Genomic DNA, 22,422 nt, shown 5'->3' on the forward strand with positions numbered 1-22,422 from the left:
GCTCCTCGCAGCCCAATACCAGCCTGCCTTCTTTGCCTCTTGGCAGCCACTGGGCTTATGACCTAAGATTCCGGCCAGTCAACTCTGTATCTTGGGCTGATGCCTTCCTTATGCATTCTTTTTGCAGGTGTGTATCTCTATCACAATACCTACTGGGAATTAAACATTGGAATATTTGTTTTCTACTCCCATTTTATATCAGGTGGGCTCACATTTGCTCCATATGAACAGTATAAATGTCATCTACTATTGAGTTTTCCCTGATTCTCTCATGTGGACTCAGTCTCTCTTATCTGTATTCTGTGGAATGTTTTATATGTGTGTGTGTGTGTGTATACATATACACACACACACACACACACACATATACATCCTGTATATATAAACTTATTGTTCTATATGTTTATACATATGCATATAAACATATAATATATATTCATTATTTGAGATGCTATACTGTGTGTGTGTGTGTATATATATATATACATATTTTATTTATATATAAATAACATTATTTGCCTCTCCATCCCCCCTCCTTGGTCATTTATTAATGTATCTAACTTTTAATTCAATACGTACTGTGTGCCATGCACTGGGCTAGAACCTGGATGTATATCCTTCCTCCTTGGCTTCCCTGGCCAAAAAGGAAAGAAAGACATTTTGATTACCCTATGAAGTCGTCTAGTGAGAGAGGAAGTAGATATGAATCTCTGGCATTTAGAAAAATGTTTAGGCACATCAACTGTTCAGTTAATGTTGCATTAAATAGAATTAATTTTAACACTTTTTATAATTTTTTAAAAAAATAAACAAGACCTTCACATTGAAAACAGGTCAGTTATTTAAACTGACCCACTGGGACCCAGCAAGTTAACTGATGAAACTAGAGGTACTACTGATCTCTGTGGATAAAATATTTAATGAAAATGACTTATCTATCCTTGGGAAACACCATGGCTTTTAAATCTGTCACTTGTTTAATGTGAGATTCTGCACAAATCACTTAACAATTTATTCTTTTGAAATTCAGGTTATTCATCTACATAATCGGACATGTGATCTATCATTTACACATGGTCAACATTGCCAGTGGAACCTCAATCTCTGTTTTCCCCTTCCTTCTTAGTAATAAGACCCCTATTACATAGCCACTCGGGAATACAAACTACATTTTCCAGCCTTCACTTCAATAATATGTGGCCGGGGAACTAAGTTCTGGCCAATGGGATATAAACAGAAGTGCCACGTGCAACACTTCTAGGATGTGTCTGTGAAGGGAGGAGGGATGTTCTTCACTTATTTCCTCTTATTGGCTGGTGATATAGATTGCATGTTTGTCTCTCAAGTCTCATGTTTATATGTAATCCCCAAAGTTGGAGGTTGAGCCCGGCAGGAGGTGACTGGATCATGAGGGTGGATTTCACATGAATGATTTAGCGCCATCCCCTTGGTAGTGAGTGAGTTCTCATGAGATCTGGTTGTTTAAAAGTGTATGAGTGTGTGGCACCTTCCCCTGCCCTTGTTCCTGCTTTTGCCATGTGAGACACCTGCTTTCCCTTCACCTTCTGCCATGATTGGAAGCTTCCTGAGGCCTCACTAGAGGCAGAAGCCACTATGCTTTCTGTAAAGCCTGCAGAACCATGAGCCAATTAAACCTCTTTTCTTTATAAATTACCCAGGCTCAGGTATTTCTTTATAGCAATGCAAGAACAGTCCAACACAGCTGGTATTTGGACCTATTTGCTGAAGCTCAAGAAGCCATCTTAGTCCACAAGGGGAGGGCCTTCTGATGGAGCCATTAAATGGCAGCATCTGGGTCCTTGACTCCATGAAGGGCCAGCCATATCAGCCCAACTACTCATGCCTTTGTCAAAGAGAAACACATGTCTATCTTGCTTAAGCCAAGGTTATTTGAGTTTTCTATCACTTGCAGCAAATTCTGAAGGATCAAAAAACAATGTTTTCACAGTAACTAGCTGCTACAAGCCCATTATCCCTATTCTGACATTTCCTGCTTAAAACCTCCAATGTCAAATAGCTTGTGAGGCCAGTTTTCAGTATGCATTCAACTGAAAATAAAGATCAGGTGGACTTTTGTTCTTTGATCCCATGCGGCTTCTGCCTTTTCTGAACATACCTTATGTATTGGTGTGCTAAGGCTGCTATAACAAAGTACCACAGATTAGGTGGCTTAAACAACACACATTTATTCTCTCACAGTTCTGGAGGCTGGAAGACCAAGATCAAGGTGTTGGTAGGGTTGGTTTCCTCGGAAGCCTCTCTCCATGGCTTGCAGATGGCGGTCTTCTTTTTGTGTCCATACATGGCCTTTCCTCTGTGTGTGTCTGTGTCCTAATCTCCTCCATTTTTTAAAAAAATAAGCTCTGAAAAGTTTTATTAGAGAAAAATTTTGTATGGTTTACCTTTCACCAGTCTGTTCTGGCATGCTTCCAATGATATCAGAATCATCTGGATAAATAACAGCTAGTGTGCAGAATCTGTGGTATTTTCTGCATGCTATGCCCAATTCAATATTATTGCCACTGTAGTGATGGACACCAGTTTTGGCCAACATGCTGTAATAATGCTGTTTCAGATTTCCTCAAAGCTGTACAATTGTTGGCAAGGACGACCAGTTTCACTTTGCCTTGTCTGATCATCTTCAGAGTCTTCTCGTACTCCAGCATGGACTTTTCACTTTTCATAGTGAGTTGGAGCCTACGGTTGATTGACTTCAGTGACTTTTTCGTCTTCTTTGCAGCCACCATATTCCTGTCTTAGGTGTGGGATGGCCCCCAGCCAAGAGCATCCACCAAGATGGCTGGGATGGGAGAAAGGCCGTAATCTCTTCTTTTTATAAGGACAGCAGTCACATTGGATAAGGACTCACCATAATGAACTCATTTTAATTTAACAGCTCCTTTAAAGACCCCATCTCCAAATATAATTACATTCTGAGGTACTGGGGTTAGGACTTCAACATACGAATCTTGAGAGAGTACATAATTCAGTCCACATCACCTCAGGACACCTACATGTCCTGCCCCCACTGTCCTCAGAGGAGTTTTTATCCTGAAATTTGTCACCAGGAGCACAAGTTCATTAGCGGTAGTTCCCTGTTTTACTGGATCAGTGTCAAATAGTTGTTGGTGCATTGTGGTACATGAGCAACCTCATTTCTGATTCCTGAGAATTCTTTGTCTTGGCAGGAGGCAGCTCTTCCTGTATGCACAGTAGGCTGAAAGTGCAGAATCCTCTTCCCCAGAAGCCCTCAACCAATGATTGTTGGGATAATAAACACCCCGGCACCCTTGTCTTCAGAAGAGATAACTAGGATGCTCGTGTTCTATTGTCTCCTAAAATTCCCCAGCAGGACTGACTCAGAGTGGTGACTTATTTTTACAAGAATTCTTTCCCTTCTCTGTCCCACTTCCCCACTTCCCTGCCAGAACTTCCTGGGATCACCTCTCAAATAAACTATACACAGAATCTGCTTCTGAGAAAATGCAAACTTAGAAAGGAAAGTGGTGATACTGGGTGGATGGAGCACTTACTCTACACATGTCTCTTGAATATGCTGAACTAGAGTCAAGCTAAACAGAATCACCGGTGATCATTTGTAAGAAAGCACTTTGTAAAAATGTCAGCTTTTCTGTATTCACTTTTTTTGAGGGAACACATTTGGAATAGTGGGACAACACTGGTCTTAGGGCAGAAGACCAAATCCAGTGTAATTCATGGGAAATCACCTAATTTCTTCAAGTTTCTCCATTCCCTGGTCTGTCAAATGAACATAATACCCATTTCTTAGGGTTGTTGAGAGAATTGATTGAAATAACATTGAAAATGGTTGACACTTACTAGGGCCTCAATTATATTTGATGAATGCCAATCTGATTTATGAAGACTAGGTAATATACTTATTTTCATTGTAATGTTTACAAAACCTTGATTTATGCTCATGAATTACATATAAATAGGACTTTAACACCTTCTAAGCCAATGAAATTAACCATTGAAATAAGACTGCCCAGAAATGATTTTTAAGTTGTAACTAGATGATTATTATTTCCTAGAAACACACAGCTCTTGAGTTTTGGGTATATTCTCACAAATTACAGTTTAAAGAATAAATAAATGATATACCAACCATTCAAAAATCACTAAAATCATGTTTAAAGATAAAATCTAGCCCACAGAAACAAAAACAATATACTTGCAGCTCAGGATTCCTGTGAAAGTCTGAATAACGTGTCCCCCACCCCGTAGAGGTACACGTCCTAATCCCCGGAACCTCTGAATGTTATCTTATACACCAAAAGGGACTTTCCAAATGTGGTCAAGTGAAGGATCTTGCAATGAGAAGATTATCCTGGATTATCTGAGTGAGCCTGATATAATCACAAGGGTTCTTCTTAGGAGGAGGAAAACAAGGAAGAATCAGAGAGAAGGCAAGGTGACAAAGGAAAAAGAGATTGGAGTGATGCAGCCACAAGCTAAGGATTGTCGGCAGCCTCTAGAAGCTGGAAGAAACAAGAAATGGATCCTACCCTGGAGCCACCAGAAGAAACTAGTCCTGCTGATGCCTTAATCTCAGCCCTGTAAGATTCATTATGAACTTCCGACCTTTAGAACTGCAAGACAATAAACTTCTGTTGTTTTAAGCCATGGAATTTGTGGCCAATTTTTACAGTGGCACTTTGCTACCAGGGCTTTGAGGAGAATCAATTCTCCACATAGCATGCGGTCTCTGTAAAGAAAGTCTCCCAGCAGGAACCTAGTCATTCCCTCCTTTCTCACATTATTTTTACTTGAATTCAATAGAGAAAAAATATAAAACAGAAATATAAGTAATGAGTTGCTCCAAATGTTACTCTCCAGAATAGCAAAGTTAATAATATATTTATCTAATGTGCCCAAGGTAAAAAGATCAGTGTTAGGACCTAGAACACTAGAGATGGAGTTCAGATCAATAAATGTTCTAGACCAGCACTGTCCAGTGGAAATAAATAGCCATATATGCCATTTAAAATTTTCTAGTAGCCACGTTTTTTAATGTGAAAGAAACAGAAGCAATTAATTTTAATAACAATTTTATCTAATGCAGTATATCCATATTACCATTTCAACATGTAATCAATATCAAATGATTAGTGAGACATTTCCTGTTCTTTTTTTCCTACTACATCTTGAAAATTCAATGTGTATTTTATACTTTTTACAGCACATCTCAACTTGGACTGGTCACGTTTCAGGTACTCAATTGCTACTTGGGGTTCCTGGTTACCATCTTGGCTTTATTGGACAGAGCAGATCTAGGGTATCTAAATAGTTCTAATACCCAAAGGACATAAAAAATATAAGGCAAGCCAAATTCTGAAGCTTAAGAGCAGGTACATGCATGCAGCTAATGATTTATTCATTTCATGAGTGTTCATTGTCTACTATGCACTAAGTACTATTTAAAAGGCACATAATTTTCTAGGTTATAAAATCATAGTGTAGTGTTTCAATTAAAAACAACTGTTGCTTATATTGGAAATCTCTATACAGCAGCCACAGTTTTTCCTATAAGTTGTGAAACCCCAGGAAATAACCAGTAGACACATTTTTCTGCAATGGGTGCCTTTCCTTCTCTCTAACAGTGTCTTATCCATAATGTGGAGCCTAGAGCTGATTAAACATGGGTCCCGGACATTCCTGAAGAGCTGACCACTTGCCATTTCCAAGCATGTTGAGCAAATAATAAACACACCAGCTCGTAAACTTGATAATTGTCTAAAGAAGCCATAGTTCACATCTTGAAAACTGCAGAACTGCAGAATCCTGACATGGATTCTCCAGTTTAATATTCTTTGGTTTATCCAAGGGCTTTTTGGTTTTTAATTTAATTTGGTGGCACTTTGAAAGTGAAGCTCCTGGAGGTCAGTTTGCCAGCCACTAAAGAACTATTAATCTCATCTCCAAATAGCATTCGGTCTTTTTGAAGTGGGCTTTCCAGCAATGCAAGAACCTCTAGCATTCAAGGAAAATGTGATTATGAGCAAATTGCATCTGCTTATATTTTTATCATGAAAAGGAAATTGAAACTTGCCATCATATATTCTAAGAATCTGGTTTGAGGTTTGTTCTGTTTGAACTTCAAAATCTCTTAATACCATGGCTAACTCTAATGAAAGATTTTTTTCCTGTAAGTCAAACAAAGATAGGCGAACCTTCAAGAAGCCTGTACCAAACCAAAGCTCTTATCCTGCTCTCCCCCGGAGTCATCACTGAAACATTTCTGTAGTTCAGCAGTCTCAGCTGGGAGCAATTGTGCCCTCCAGGGACCTCGGGCAAGATCCCAAATCTTTTTGTATTGCCACAACTTGGTGGTGGGTGGGGTCAAGGTTGCTACCAGTGTCTAGTGGGTAGAGACCACAGGTGCTGCTAAGCATCCTACAATCACAGGGCAGCACATCACCCCAACAAATAATTATCCAGCCCAGCCCAAAAGGTCAATAATGCTGTGGTAGAAAAACCATACTCTGGTGGACACATAAGTAGAAAGCAAGACATCACAGTCAGAGAACCAGAAATCCTTTTCCGTTGGGTGTTTTCCAAAAGACTGCCCTAGTGACCTGGTGAAGAACAAAGAATTTGGGCCAGAATACCTATGCTTGCACCCTGGCTCCATCGCTTACTGGATACGCTTCCTCAGGCAAATCACGCCACATCTGTGCCTCGTTTTTCTCTTCTACAACACGGAGATGATGATAATAGTACCTTACACGCAGAGCCATTATGGGCTTTGGGTAGGTTAATAGTCCTAAAGTGCTTAGAACAGTGCCAGGCAGAGAGTAAGCACGATGTAAGCGTGCATTTACTAAGCAGCTTTGTCAATCTCTGGAAAAAATGTTCCAGGTCTCAGCTAAGCTTACGGGCAGTAGGGAACAGCTTTAGAGTCTGCATTGCCATAGCAAGAATGAGAATGGTTGTCATCTGACAACCGCGTCCTTTCTTTCCAGTTCATCAACACTAATCAGCAGTGAGGAGAGCAGTCTGGCTGGCTCAGTAAATGCTTTATCGTCCTCAGTTTCTTTCCCTCCTCCCCCAGCAAAACTAGCGACTGACAAGCACTTGGTGTCCTGTGAATAGAGTGAAAATCACGAAACCGCACAGACACAGAACCCACCCACCAGCAAGCATACCGACCCTCACACACCTGCCTGTACAACAGGTCTGCAGACCAGCAAGCCCGCACGCACCCACGGGTCTGCGCGCAGAGCCTCCTCCGGCAACCCTCCGGACGCAGCCAGGTGGGGCACAGCTGATGCAAAACTAGCTAACTAGGAGCATATCCCCGCCACAGGAGAGCAGGGAGGAGAGCCCGTGGACGTTCCAGGCCTGGTATCCAGGTTAAATCCCGTCTCAGCGCGCACAGGCACACGTGCACACTCACGCCCATACACGCGGGGGTGCCTGCAAAGAGAAGGGGCCCCAAAGCGGCAACTGAGGCCGGGGGTGGGGGAAAGCCAATCGCCAGTCACTTACCTGGCCGGGTTCCCGAAACCACCTGCCACCCAGGGGAGCAGCAGCGGGAGCGCAAGGCCCCAGGGCAGAGGCATCTTCGCGCGGGTCCTCCCTCCTCCTCCCGCGCCCCCTCGGGAGGGCGCCGGCCGGACCCCGTCGCAGCTGAGAGGCGGCCTCCTCTCTCCTCGGCCGCTCGGGGTCTCCGCTTCACTCGCAGTTACCGGGTGTTGTTCCTGCAAGCCGAGAGGTGAGGCCAGGCACCGCGGCGGGGACGCTCGCGGCCTCGGGAGGGGCTGGGGGCGCCCTGGCAAGCCTGGTCGAGACTCCTCTGCGGATGAAGCTGGACGGGGTGAGCGAGGGAAGGCGGGGCGGGCCGTGCACATCTGGCTGGGACCCGCCTCCAGTACGACCCGCGCGTCCTCCGCTCTCTCTGTTCACCCAGAAACTTCCCCCAGATTCAGGTCACTTCACACTTGTCAGAGTCACCATCTACAGCCATCTATTTCAGGCATGGGCCAGATTTCAGTGATACCTGCACTCCAGGACTTAAGAATTTAGTTGAGAAGTCGAAGCAGGATGGAAGGATACAGGTTCCTAAGACATGCTTCCTCACTTTTCTAGGTTTTCATTTTCTCCCGTTTTTCTTCGACAAACTGCAAATCATGAGGTGCTACAGCAGGAAGGTCACTACGTCCTGGGCAACCCTGTCATTTGGCAAGTAATCCTTCAGGCCCACTTGCAACAGCTTACTTACGTGGGACCTCAGATGATATCCCAACATAGTAACCAGTGCAGAAATTCATGGCAGAAACGTGAATGCTATATGAATTCAGAATCATTTGGGTACTGACACATTCTTTATTCCAACAACTTGTTACAGTAGAATGAATGACTGGTCCCTTTCTGTCCTTCTTCCTACGTCCACACTCTTTGGCTTCATGGTGGGCAGAGCCTATGACCCCACACGTTGGCTTTGGACCAGGCTGTATGACTTGTTTGATCAATGGTTTGAGGGCAGAAAAGTTGCAGTGTGCCAGTTCCAAGCGTAGGTCTTAACACACCTGACCCTCCATTATGAACATGAGAAGACCTTGTACCACCTAGCCTGGTGGTCCAGGGAGAATGAGAAACAGGCGAAAAAGCTACCTCATCAACCTGCAGACCTATAGCTTGAAGCAGAACTACTCGATGAAGCTCCATGTATATTAGCCAATCCACACATATATGAATGAACTCAGCTAAGGTTGCCATGGCACCAGCCAATCTACTGAGGCTTATTGTGGTAGTCCTCTGACACACAGTGACCTGGTGTGAGAAATGAAATGAAAAAGGATACAGAAAACGAGGAGATTTGTCTTGATTAGAAACTTGATTCATGGTTTTATAGGCATATGCCTTAATGCTGGCCAATGAAATGTGAGAAGTAGGGAGGGGGAAGATTCTTGCTGCAGAATCTTGCTTTTCATTGTAATAGATGTTCTTATTGGTGCAAGCCATGTTTAAATGGGTTTTCTGTTTTACAGTTGGAGGTATCTCCACGGATTCAGTGTCCTTGGTCAGTAACTACTTAGACCATTGAGCTGCTCATAACTAATAGTGTCAGATATTGTCTTAATCACTTAACATGTGTTATCTGATTGAACATCCACAAGTCTATGGATAGAGACAGTTTTCCCATGTTTGAAGTGTCAAGAAACTGAGTCAGAGAGGTTAAGCATCTAACAAGTATAGAACCAAAACTGGAAACTAGGGCTTTTCCCCACTGGGACCTACTGCTCTTATATCAATCTCTTTTCTCATCTTCTCACTTTTCGGCAGATTCATATGTCAGATGAGTATCATTAATAAGGTAGTAAGATGATCTCTTCAAGGCTGTCATCAAAACACTTTGAACTCTCCATACCATAACTTGTTTTATTTACTGAAAATATTAAAACTAAAAGAAAATAATATGAGGTATCAACTCTATACCTGTGAGGATCTTAAAGAAAATGGAATATAAAATTTGTCTTGGTGTGAGTTTGCCCACAGGCAGGCCCTGAGGCAAGGATTCAAGTGAAAGTAGTTTACTCTTGAGGTACAGAGAACATGGGTAGTGAGTGAGGAAATGAAGAAAAGAAGACAGTGTCAGGTACATATTAAGTTAGCATTGTGTGCAACTGGAGGTTTATGCTGCTGGGGATCTCCCAGAGCCAGCACTGAACATGCATCTCCAAATGATTTTACCTAAAAGGCAAGGGAACTGGGGTATTTATACACCACTTCCATTCACTCATTACCTGAACGCTTCTACTATGGTACTGATCCTAGGACTCAGTCTTCTGTCTGAGGGCCAAAGAAAGCCCTCAGACAAATGACTAGAGATACTGACTGTGGAAGGTCCTACTGAAATGTGAGGCCTGAGGGGATATGGATAGTAGCACGACATTAGCAGCTACTTAATATCTGGAAATAAAATCGAATTAAAAATTACAGAGTTTTGCCCATGCCACTGCTCCCTAAACATGAAGATAGTAATCACTCCCTCCTCCAAATACACCATTACTCAAAAAAGTGCTAACAAAACGTGATTAGTCTAAAATGTGAGGGCTATCTGCCTTCTTAGCCCTGAGTTATAAAGTCAGACTAACATCTTGCATTGAAATTATCTGTACCATTCTAGCTTTAGTTTCAGCATTTTGACGCTTTCTGCTTTTTGTTTGTCAGAGCTGAATTCTCTTCTAGAGGCTAAAAAGAGGTAGTGAACATTACAACAGGAAAGTTTGGGGGAGGTCAAACACTCCCCAACCAACCCGCCTATTATTTCCTGGGGGAGCTGTGAACAAAAGAGCTGTCATGTAGTATGAGCAACAGAGAAGGAACATGGAACTGATGTGTTGCCAGGTGAGAAGATGTTGGCTACTAATTGCCACATGGAGGCAGGTGTTTTTAATAACTTCACTGGTGTTGCTGACTTTGAAGGGAAACCTGAAAACTGATCTTTAGGGGGGTCCTACATCATCATTCTACAAAGAAAAAACAATCTTCGAAGAGAATCTCATAAAATCGTCCGTGCCTTTTACAGGGCTACATTTTCTTCCAATCTATTTCCACTTAACCCCCTGTGTAGAACAGGTGTGATGGGATATTTCTGTGCTTTCTGAATACATATACATGACACACGTATAAAACTTTTAACACTTATAATGTGGCAGGCACTGAGATCTAAAAATTATTGTAATATCAGCACCAAAAGCAAAGCATTGTCAGAAGAAAGAGCTGCATAGAAGAGTGTCTAGGCCAGTGTTTTCAAGATTTAATGTCAGTACAGATTGCCTAGGGATTTTGTTAATATGCAGATTCTGATTATTTAGGTCTGGGGTAAGATCTGAGAATCTTAATTACTGAAAAGATCTCAAGTGACAGCCATGCTGCTTGTCTGAGGACCACATTAGGGGTAGTGAGGGTCCAGAAATCATCTGGACCAGTAGTTCTCAAGTTCATCTGCATGTGGGGATCACTTGGGAAGCTTTGAAACTACTCATGCCTGAAGCCCCACCTTCCAAGATGCTAATGTCTGGGCTATGGGTAGAGCATGGGCACTTTCAGAAATTCCTCTGGTGATTCTAATGAACAGCTGATGTTGAGAACCACTAATATGAACCAACTTCTACATTTTACAGATGCAAAAGCTCAGCTGCAGCCTGTGGAGCAACTTTCCTGATGTCTCACATAGGATGAATTAATGTCCCTGTGTTTCTACCACAGAGCCCTCCACCTCAAACTTCATGATGTTTCCTTAATCATCATTCCTACTGAAGACAAAAACGGCACCTCTTAATTCTTAATCTTCTGTGTTAGTTGTAGCCCAGTGCCTTGTTCTAGAAATTGATATATTTTACTGGTCTGTTTCTTTCCGTTTCTTCTTATTCAATGAAAGGAGTCAATCAAGAATTTACCAGACACTGGTAAATTCTCTATGGGAAGGTGTTTCTTGAGATACACATTGGTTTTCTTCATCTTGTGCCTGTCAAGAACCTAGCTCTTAGAGCTCTATGATAGAAGAAAAGTCCCAATCACTTTCAATCTTCTTTCCCTTTCTTTTCCACCCATCCCTTCTTTTCTTTCTCTCTGTTCCTTTCCTCCTTTCTTGCTCACACATTTATTGGGGCCCTACAAATTGCTGGGCCCTGTGCCAAGTAGTGGAGGCCCTTGGTGGAAATGTGTCCACCAGACAGTTCCTGTTTCTTTTTTCTCCCTGGTAAAGTGGGCCGGACGACACACATGGTTCTTAGAATGTCTGGTCTTTCTCAACAATATAATTCACACCTCTTGGAGAGCAGGAAAAAAAGCACTAAGACAAGATTAAAGGGGAAAAGATGACACCTTGATGCATTTTTCTCTCAAGTTTTGCTAGGTCTTAGAACTCACCACTTAGTATTTGAGGGAGAGGAAGAAATTGATATTTGTAGAGTGATTATTATATGTTAGATATTTTATAAAGAGTAATCATTTAATCTTGACAACACCTGTTTAAGGTAGGCATTATTATCCCATTTTATAGATGGGAAATGTGAGGTTTACAGCAGTTAAATATCTTTCCTAAGATTACCTAGAAATGTAGAGAAAAAAAGATGGGCTTTGAAGTCAGACCTCACTGGAGATTAATTTTGCCACCATATTTCATTCTTCATAGTGGGATTTTTAACCTGGCAAATGTGGGGTAGTATCAATTCACCGCAAGAAGTAGCAAATACTACTTTATATGTAGGGGAGTATGTTATAGTGAGGGACAACATGGCTTTCCTCTGATTTTTAAGGGGGAGTCCATGGCTCTTTAGATGTCACTATTAAATACAAAAATCCCCTTGACTGTGATTGAAACCCCATTGCCTAGATGTTAGCTTCCTTGACTTTAAAGCAAATGCATAAATTTCCAGCTGAAGGCATTCAATCAGCAGGGGCTTTGCTTTTTGTCTTCCCTGTGGGGAGGATTACTGCTTGAGTCTATCCTGTATACTTTCTTCCTGGTCTGTGTATAAATATACTTTGCTATTTTCTTATTCACAATTGAATGTAATAATAACTTGACATACTCTTGCAAGGCTTGTCTATTTATTTTTTTCCTACATAAATCCTATGTAACGATTTGTGAGAACTAAACCCAGGCAACTCAGTTTAGATAAGCCTTAAAAGTAAAAACTCTTATTCAAAATCACTCCAACTTGATTTGGAAATGTTTGGTTGTGAAATGTTCTGTGGACTTGAATTGGAACTACATTTGTGATCCTTTTTTAAGAAATAAAAATAGTAAAATTTTCGAAAACAAAAATTTTCTTTCTTTTGTAGAAAATATACACCTTCCTATTTTCAAAAAGTTCTCAGCTATGATTTATAGGCTTGTTCATTCCTTTAACAAATGTTTATTGTCCATTCACCAATCATGTTCTGGACACTGTGTTTGATTGGAATATAAAGATGAATAAGACATAATCCCTTCCCCTGAGTAACATGTTATTAGAATTAATGACATAAGTGTTAACAGAAGTACTTCAGGGTGCTGCAGAAACAAGAAAAAAACTCAATTCTTCCTGCTCTATGCATAAAACTGTCCTTGTTTTATCCCCTACTTTCACAAATCATTTTATGAAATAATTTTTAGATGGCAACAGTTTTAGAAAATAGAAAATCTTAAAAATGATATTCTCTCAGATAATACGTTGTTGAAAACCATTGTCCTGACACAGGAGTTCTGCTACTCTTGAGTGAGGCAGCATTGCTGGGTAAAGGAGCCTAGGACTTGAAATTAGGAGGTCGAAAATTTAGTTCAGGAATCTACCAACTAAATTCCCCAACCTGGACAAGCCAGTTTACCTGTTTGCGCCCCACTTTCTACATCTATATCTAGGCATACGTCATTGGATTGCAGTGCACTTTATCGTGCTTTGCGGATACTGCATTTTTCACAAATTGAAGGTTTGTGGCAATTCCACATTGAGCAAGTCTACAGTGCCACTTTTCCAACAGCATGGGGTCAGTTCATGTGCCTCTCACATTTTGGTAATTCTCACAACATTTCCAACGTTTTTATTATTGTTATATCCGTTATGGAGATCTGTGTCAGTGATCTTTGATGTTATTATTCTAATTGTTTTGGGGTGCCATGAACTGCACTCACAAAAGATGCCAAATTTCAATAAATGTGTGTGTTCTGACTGCTCCACCAACCTGCTGTTCCCTTATGTTTTGCCCTCTCCTCAGGACTTCCTATTTCCTAAAACACGACCACATTGAAATTAGATTAATTAATAACCCTACAATAGCCTCTAAGTGTTCAAATGAAAGGAAGAGTCAAAGATCTCCAGCCACAACATTCCCTTAAGCCAAAGCTTACCCCAGAGCAAGGCCCTAACTCTCTTCAATTCTGTGAAGACTGAGAGTGGTGAGGAAGCTGCAGAAGAAAAGTTGGAAGCCAGCAGAGCTTGGTTCATGAGGTTTAAGGAAAGAAGCTGTCTCCATAACATAAAAGTGCACGGTGAAGCAGCAAGTGCTGATGGAGAAGCTGCAGCAAGTTACCCAGAAGATCTAGCTAAGATCATTGATGAAGGTGGCTACACTAAAACACAGATCTTCAATGGAGATGGAACAGCCTTCTATAGGAAGAAGATGCCATCTAGGACTTTCGTAGCTAGAGAGAAGTCAATGCCTGGCCTAAAAACTTCAAAGGACAGGCTGACTCTCTTGTTTGAAGCTAATGCAGCTGATGACTTTAAGTCAAAGACAATGTTCATTTACCATTCTAAAAATCCTAGAACCCTAAGAATTATACAAAATCTACTCTATCTGTGCTCTATAAATGGAACAGTAAAGCCTTGTTTACAGCACATCTGTTCACAGCATGGTTTACTGAATATTTTAAGCTCAATATTGAGACCTATTGCTTAGAAAGAAAGATTGCTTTCAAAATATTACTGCTCCTTGACACCCAGGAGCTCTGATGGAGATATGCAAGATTAATATTGTTTTCATGCCTCCTAACACAACATCCATTCTGCATCTCATGGACCAAAGAGTAATTTCAAATTTCAAGTCTTATTATTTAGGAAATACATTTTGTAAGGCTATAGCCAACATAGATAGTGATTCCTTTGGTAGATCTGGGAAAAGTAAATTGAAAACTTCTGGAAAGGGCTAAGTACAGTGGCTCACACCTGTAATCCAAGTACTTTGGGAGACTGAGGCGAGCATTACTAGGAGCCAGGAGTTCTAGACCAGCCTGGGCAGCATAATGAGACCCCATCTCTAGTAAAACAAATAAATAAATAAATAAATAAATAAAAAAGACTTTCTGGAAAGGATTCACCATTCTAGATACCATCAAGAACATTTGTAATTTGAGAGGCTGAGGCAGGAGAATTGCTTGAACCCAAGAGGCAGAGGTTGCAGTGAGCCATGATAGTACCACTGTACTCCAGCCTGGGCCACAGAGCGAGACTCTGTCAAAAAAAAAAAAAAAAAAAAATCACAAGCAGTTGAATACCACACCTTCCATTTTACTGATCTTGTAAATGTGATGTCTTTGGGTATGGTACAAAAATTTGTAGGGTGTGAAAATGAAAAAAAAAAACCCCACATCTTTTAAATTTTTCTCTTGGTTCAACAAAATACACCATAAGTTCCCTAAAAACAGATTTCTGATGTATGTAAACTCTAGTATTTCCTTCTTTTGTCAAATGCATTGTACTGCTTGGATGCCAGGGACAAGAATTCATGTAACTGGAAGCTTATTGTAAAAACACAATATGTTAATAATTACATATTTCCTAGATATAGTTATCTTTGCCAAACATAAAAAAAACTTAATAGTATTTTGTTGATGTTAAATTGTCTTCAGATTATGAAAATAAAATATTCCATATTTGCTACCAAGTTCCATTAACATCGCAAAACATTTTAGATGAATGCATATATTCAGGCATTAGTAATACAACACAGCTCTGATGGAAATATCTGTGCTTGAAGTTTATAGCTAAAGGTTGATTTTTCTTGTTCTTTCATTCAACAAAGGTTTACCCAGTGCCTACCATGTGCTGGTCACTGTGAGACACAGAACGGGAGAAGAGAAAACTCCTCCTCTAAGAGAGCTTCCTCATAATCAGGAAAAATAGACAATAAACAAGTACACAAATATATAAGTAATATAATTGATACCTTTAGTTGTAGAGAGATTTTTTTTAAACAAGCTGAACATTTTGTTACATATATAGACCTTTTTCTTAATTTGGCTATATAATAACAGGAAAAAAATGGAAGGTTTTAGTAAAGTTGCTGGTCCATGTTTGGTTTTACACATTATTTATTTAAACCACATCTGCTTTCTAAAGCATTTTTCAAAGCAACATTTTTACAAAGATTTTTTAAATAGCAAAACATTCATTTGGATTCTTTTGGATAAATGGATAGGGGTATTAATTACATGTGTGTTTTGCAAATATAACACTGGAGCTCATGCAAAACAGCTGCCCAAAGCCTAATATTAGGGGTCTCATATTAGTTCATGGAAAATGTATGTTATGAAAAAAGTATGCATGGATTTCCATTTTTTGTACAAAAATAAACTTTAACTTGTTATAACGTGTCTGAACAGGATCAAGTTTGAGGTACTAAGAAGGATAAGACATCAGTTTGAAAAGAACCCCTCTTAAAGCAATATGAATTCTGCTAAAATTGAAGTAAGAACAAACATCAGATTTATGGTACCCAGCCTGGGCAATATGGCAAAAATCCCATCTCTATAAAAAACACAAAAAAATTAGCTGGGTGTGGTGGCATGTACCTGTAGTCCCAGCTACTTGGGAGGCTGAGGTGGAAGGATCATCTGAGCCTGTGTGATCGAGGCTGCAGTGAACTGAAATTGCTCCACTACACTCCAGCCTGGGTGACAAAGTGAAACCCTGTCAACAACAACGACAACAACAACAACAAAACATGGTGAGGCTTGAGTGGAAGAACGGTGAAATCATCAGTGTTTTATGAAAAGCTTATGGGGACAATGCCCCAAAGAAATCAGCAGTTTACAAATGGACAACTTGCTTTAAGAAGGAACGAGGTGATGTTGAAGATGAAGCCTGCAGCAGCAGACCATTCACATCAATTTGTGAGGAAAAAAATTCATCTTGTTCATGCCCTAATTCAAGAGGACGAATGATTAACAGCAGAAACAATAGCTAACACCATAGACATTTCAATTGGTTCAGTTTACACAATTCTGACTAAAAAATGAAAGTTGAGCAAACTTTCATTCAGTGGGTGCCAAAATCATTGCATGCAAATCACCTGCAGACAAGAACAGAGCTTTCAATGGAAATTTTAAACAAATGGGATCAAGATCCTGAAGCTTTTCTTCAAAGAATTGTAACAGAAAATGAAACATGGCTTTCCCACTACCATCCCAAAGACAAAACACAATCAAAGCAATGGCTACCAAGAGGTGGAAGTGGTCCAGTCAAAGCTAAAGTAGATGGGTCAAGAACAAAGATTATGGCAACAGTTTTTTGGGGAATGCTCAAGGCATTTTACTTGACTTTTTGGATGGCCAAAAAACAATAGCACATGCTTATTTTGGGAGTGTTTTGAGGAAGTTAGCCAAAGCTTTAGCAGAAAAATGCCTTGGAAGGCTTTACCAGACAGTCCTTCTCCACCACAATGATGCTCCTGCTCATTCTTTTCATCAAACAAGGGCGATTTTGTGAGAGTTTTGATGGGATATCATTAACTGTTTACCTGACAGTCCTGACTTGGCTCTTTCTGACTTCTTTTTGTTTCCTAATTTTAAACAATCTTTAGAGGCCACCCATTTTTCTTCGGTCAGTCATGTAAAACTACTGCATTGATATGGTTAAATTCCCAAGACCCTCAATTCCTTTTTTTTTTTTTGAGACAGAGTTTCACTCTTGTTGCCCAGGCTGGAGTGCAGTGGCACAATCTTGGCTCATCACAACCTCTGCCTCCTGGGTTCAAGTGATTCTCCTGCCTCAGCCTCCTGAGTAGCTGGGATTACAGGCATGTGCCACCACTCCCGGCTAATTTTGTATTTTTAGTAGAGATGGGATTTCTCCATTTTGGTCAGGCTGGTCTTGAACTCCCAACCTCAGGTGATCCGCCCACCTCAGCCTGCCAAAGTGCTGGGATTACAGGTGTGAGCCACAGTGCCTGGCCTTTTTTTTTTTTTTCTGAGACGGAGTCTCGCTCTGTCACCCAGACTGGAGTGCAGTGGCATGATCTCGGCTCACTGCAACCTCTGCCTCCCTGGTTCAAGAGATTCTCCTGCCTCAGCCTCCTGAGTAGCTGGGATTACAGGTATATGCCACCACGCCCAGCTAATTTTTGTATTTCTAATAGAGACAGGATTTCCCCACGTTGACCAGGATTGTCTTGATCTCTTGACCTTGTGATCCGCCCACCTTGGCCTCCCAAAGTGCTGGGATTACAGGCATGAGCCACTGTGCCTGGCCAATCAAGACCCTCAATTCTTTAGGGATGAACTAAATTGCTGGTATCATAGATTACAAAAGTGTCTTGAACTTGATGGAGCTCATGCTGAGAAATAAAGTGTTTATTTTCATTTTTATCTTTTAATTCAGTATTTCCAGGAACTTTTTAAACTCCCCTCATATTACTAAGTCCTGAATGCTAAAGGGATCATTCAACATCAGGAAATGTGAAAAAATAATACAAGTGTGAACTTTGGCAATAAAGCAGCATAGGATATCCTACTCCTTAAAGGAGAAAAAAATGTCTTTATGATAGTTGTTCTCTATTGTTAAATTTTACTTTCAGTTCGGAAGGGCTAAGTTAAGAATCTCCTGTTCCCTATAATTTTTAATGAATTGAACCAAAGACCTGACTCAAACCTGCCATCGGTGTCACCTAGATGTCAACAATACTATTGAAGTGTAGCCCAGGTCTCACCTCACCACCCTGAATTTTGCATGATGCGTTTTCCTGTAATGAGAGTCCCAAGCATGAATTTTTGAGATCAAATATAGCTGGACTTCCAGGACTCATAAACCAAGTGATTTATCTAAAACTGCTACTAATTGTTGGTAAAGTCATTTGATGTTGTATTTCTTCACTTATCTCAGAGGGTTAATGAGAATACTTTTAGGATATAAGACATTTAGAAAGTTTGTATTCTGATTTGAGTGTAGGTAAAAATAGATCACAGGCACCACTTTTAAAGGAGGTGGGTCAAAGCATGCCATCTATGGTATTATTCCCTTCTGGTACTTTTCCCTTTCTGTCCAACTCAGATTTATTCTAAAACTGAGAACTCTGGTTTCCATTCTTATTTGTAAGAGTATGGGCATGAGAAATGATGAATTATGAGACAAGGTCTCACTCTGTTATGCACACTAGAGTACATTGGGGCAATCATGGTTCACTGCAGCCTTGAACTCCTAGGCTCAAGTGATCCTCTCACCTCAGCCTCCCAAGTAGCTGGGACTACAGGTACATGCCACCACACCTGGCTAATTTTTGTATTTTTTGCAGAGATGAGGTTTCGCTATGTTGCCCAGGCTAGTCTCAAACTGGACTCAAGCAATCCTCCTGGCTTGGTCTTCCAAAGTGTTGGGATTACAGGCATGAGCCACCACACGCAACTAAAGTCAGTATTTACTGTAAGAATTTTGCTAACACTTTCTAACTTTAAAAAAGCTTATCAAAAAGACATGTCCTGTTTAGCCTCTTATGTTCTATAATAAACGGTTTAACGCTTTATTCTGAAGCTATATAAGATCTGCAACACTCACAAACATGCCAATGGGAAAATTCAGCCAAAAAAATGTTTATCATATGGTGGTGTAGGGAAGCATATGTGTTTCAATGAAAAGCAATGCATTGTTTAGATCATACGCTTCCTGGTTTTCTGATTCTAGCCTTTCATTGTCTTTGAACTGTTTTACAACTCTTCAAGTTATAGGTGGCTGGTAGCAATGCAAAATCACTTTTATCTATAAACATGTACATCCTGCCCCATGGAAGTTCAAGTGACTTTCCTCACCCAAGCCCTTGGCACACAATTTTGCATTTAATCATCATATCAGCCTATGACATAAGAACTATTTTCATCCCCATTTCCCCATCAGGAAATGGACGTCTAGAGAGATCCAGAAACTTGCCCAAGTCACTTTGCTGGTAAGCAAGGAAATCAGGATCAAACCTGGTAAGCCTGATGAATACAAATTATGTTAGTTTTCAGGTTATCATAGGGAGAAGTATGTTTATGGTCAGAAGAGAAGACATTCCTACCACCAATTTGCCATTGAGTGTAACTTGTGTTGTTAATTTCCTCTTTATAGGGTTACCTATTTTATCCAAATAGATTACAGTTCCATGGCTTACCTCTGCATTTCCCTCTGTACCTTCTTCCTCTCATCTCCGAAGGACAGACACCATCTTGAACAGGTGCAATGGTATTTAAAGAAGACAACCCCTCCTCTGGGAATCTCAATGCTAGTGCTCTAAATATGGCAGGCAGAGCTGGATTCCCTGCTGCAGTGCCAAGGAACTCAGGATTCTCAGCTAGTGTCTGGAGGTCCCTTGAAGATCCAAATCTTTTGTAAATAGATCTCTTTGGACTGATCTGCATGGTATAATTCAAAGCATGCAGCCCTTGTGTCAGAGATGCTCTGGGTTTGAAGAACCTGGGCTATTTCTTAAGGAATCTTGAAAGGCTCCAGAAAAGCTCTCTGTTGTATAAGCCCTGAAGTAGCTGGCACCAGGTCCCCAATCTGCCTGCACTTGGACTGTGGCATAGCAAATAGAAATATTACATATGAAATATTTGATACAGAATTTTGAGAGAGGACTGCTCTGTTTCTGAAAACTTGATAGCTCAAAGCAGGACCAGTATCATATTTTTAATTTTTATTTTGGAAAGTTTCAAACTTTTGCAAATGAAGAGCAGTATAATGAAGCCTCATGAACCCATTAGCCAGCTTCAACTATGACTGTCATTTTGCCATTAAAACTCTCCTTTTATTTTGCTGGAAATTTAAAGCAAATCTAAGGCATTTATATACTTTCACTAGTAGATACTTCTGTATTACCTTGTAGCAGATAAGGCCTTTAAAATAGTAACAATAATGCCTATGTATTTAAGAGGAAAGAAAATGTATCCCAAGTCTATTACTCTGGGTAAAGCCACTTACATAGGTTATTTGTATTCCTTTTTAGAAGGAAGAACTTTGGGCATTGGGGAAGCTAATCTGTTCTGTGCAGTGTCTACATGGCTGTCTTCACAGGAGCCAAGTGGCCTCCCTGAAGAAAACAGCTATGTTGACATGGAAGCCTACAGCTGATTGGGAATGAGGATTCCTCCCAAGGGCTCCTGAGAGGTTGGAGAGCCTAGCCATTGGATGAAGGATGGCCATAGGCCATTGCAGAGGCAAGTTAAGTCCTCTATCATTGTGGCTGACTGAGGCAAAAGAAGAAGACCAGCCTGAGGAAGATACCATAGACTCCAGAAGCAGCTCCACCTAGTCATCAATTTAAAATTTTTACTTTCTGTTTTATCATTTCCTTCAGTGATTTCTAAGCTTTCAGTCAAGCTTTATTAAATACTGAGCAGAGCTTTGTTCAATATCATGGTGAACTGCCCAGTGTATTTTACAGCTGTGGCTTATTTGGCTATCACAGTGCTCAAAACACATGTTTAAAACAATGTTAGAAAATTGGTAAAATTTCCCTCCAAACCTGGTCCTCTGGCTTCTCTTTCAAAATCAGAAAATATGGCAATGTGAAACCTGAACTCTGCCATGGCATCATCTGACGGGGGCTGAATAATAGAGCCTGTGTCCCTACACTGGACACATATTTGCCCTATCTCCACCCTCAGCATGAGCTCTGTCATCTCCCCAACACTCAGGCTGAGGGCAGTTGTCATTTATCAGTGAGTCGGAACTGCTCTTTTTCTTATAGAGGAGAAATATTTCTTTTTATCCAGTTTGTTCCCCAAAGTAATACAATGAGAGACAAAATCTACTGAAAACTTCTTGGTAGAAGTTTTCAAGAAAAATGGGAGAGGACACATGTTTAAGTGAGGACCATTTCTATTTAATATGCAAACAGCTCTTCCACTCCTTTGCTTATCTTTAAAATTTTTTTAAATTATTCATTTACTTATTTAACTGACAAATTAAAATGATATATATTTATGGGATACAACATGATGTTTGGAAATATGTATACATTGTGGAATGACTAAATCAAGCTAATTAACATATCCATCACCTCACATACTTACTTTTATGGTGAGAACACTTCAAATCTACTCTTAGCAATTTTCAAGTATATAACACATTGTTATTAACTAGAGTTGCCATGTTGTACAATAGATCTCTTAAACTTATTCCTCCTAACTGAAATTTTGTATTCTTGAGCAACACTTTCCCAACTACCCCTTGTCTTGTCTCGTTTTGTCTTGTCTTGTCTTGCCTGATTCCAAAGGCAGTTGTACTTTAGGAGAGTATAACTAAGGTTGTGTCCCAAAAAGCAGCCCCTAAGAAAAGATATTTATTGGGAGGTGTTACCAGGGAAAGTCAGAAGGGAAGTCGGAAGGACCAGGAAAGGAAGGTGCACAGGCAAAGATACAATGTTGGGCAAAGTACTACAGAGAGTTTTGTGACCCAGTCCAACAGGAGAGCTCTGGAGATAGCAAAGGTTGTGACTCAGAGTTGTCCCAGTCAGGGTGCAAGGGAGCTGGGGTATTTATACCTCCTTACTCACCAGTCTTGAGTTGAGAGCTGTTCTTGGGAAATACATAAATTCCCACGTGTAGGTCAAGTGGGGTCAGGTAGCTGGAGGCTGTTCCACTTACAAATGGGCATTGGTGCATTGCTGGCTATTGAGAGTAAATGCACACTGGGA

General features: G+C 40.5%; 1 protein-coding gene and 1 pseudogene across 4 annotated transcripts in view; both read right to left on the bottom strand.

Moving 5' to 3' along the window:
• EGFL6 (EGF like domain multiple 6) overlaps positions 1-22,422 on the bottom strand; it is a 180,592-nt gene that overhangs the window by 54,484 nt on the left and 103,686 nt on the right. For 2 of the 4 annotated variants that reach the window (XM_064364630.1, XM_064364629.1), the window contains exon 1: positions 7,534-7,867. The exons of 1 other annotated variant lie outside the window; for it this stretch is intronic. In XM_064364630.1, coding sequence (XP_064220700.1) covers positions 7,534-7,607 — 74 coding nt within the window. In that variant the 5' untranslated portion in view covers positions 7,608-7,867. Of the gene's footprint in view, positions 1-7,533; positions 7,868-22,422 lie in introns of those variants that run through there. One more of the 4 variants, XM_064364632.1, reaches the window with a different exon arrangement.
• Positions 2,420-2,768, bottom strand: LOC105705283 (large ribosomal subunit protein eL30-like; annotated as a pseudogene).

The sequence above is a fragment of the Aotus nancymaae genome, unplaced genomic scaffold, assembly GCF_030222135.1.
Source record: "Aotus nancymaae isolate 86718 unplaced genomic scaffold, 86718_ANA_hifiasm-v0.15.2.pri h1tg000058l, whole genome shotgun sequence".
Taxonomy (NCBI): domain Eukaryota; kingdom Metazoa; phylum Chordata; class Mammalia; order Primates; family Aotidae; genus Aotus; species Aotus nancymaae.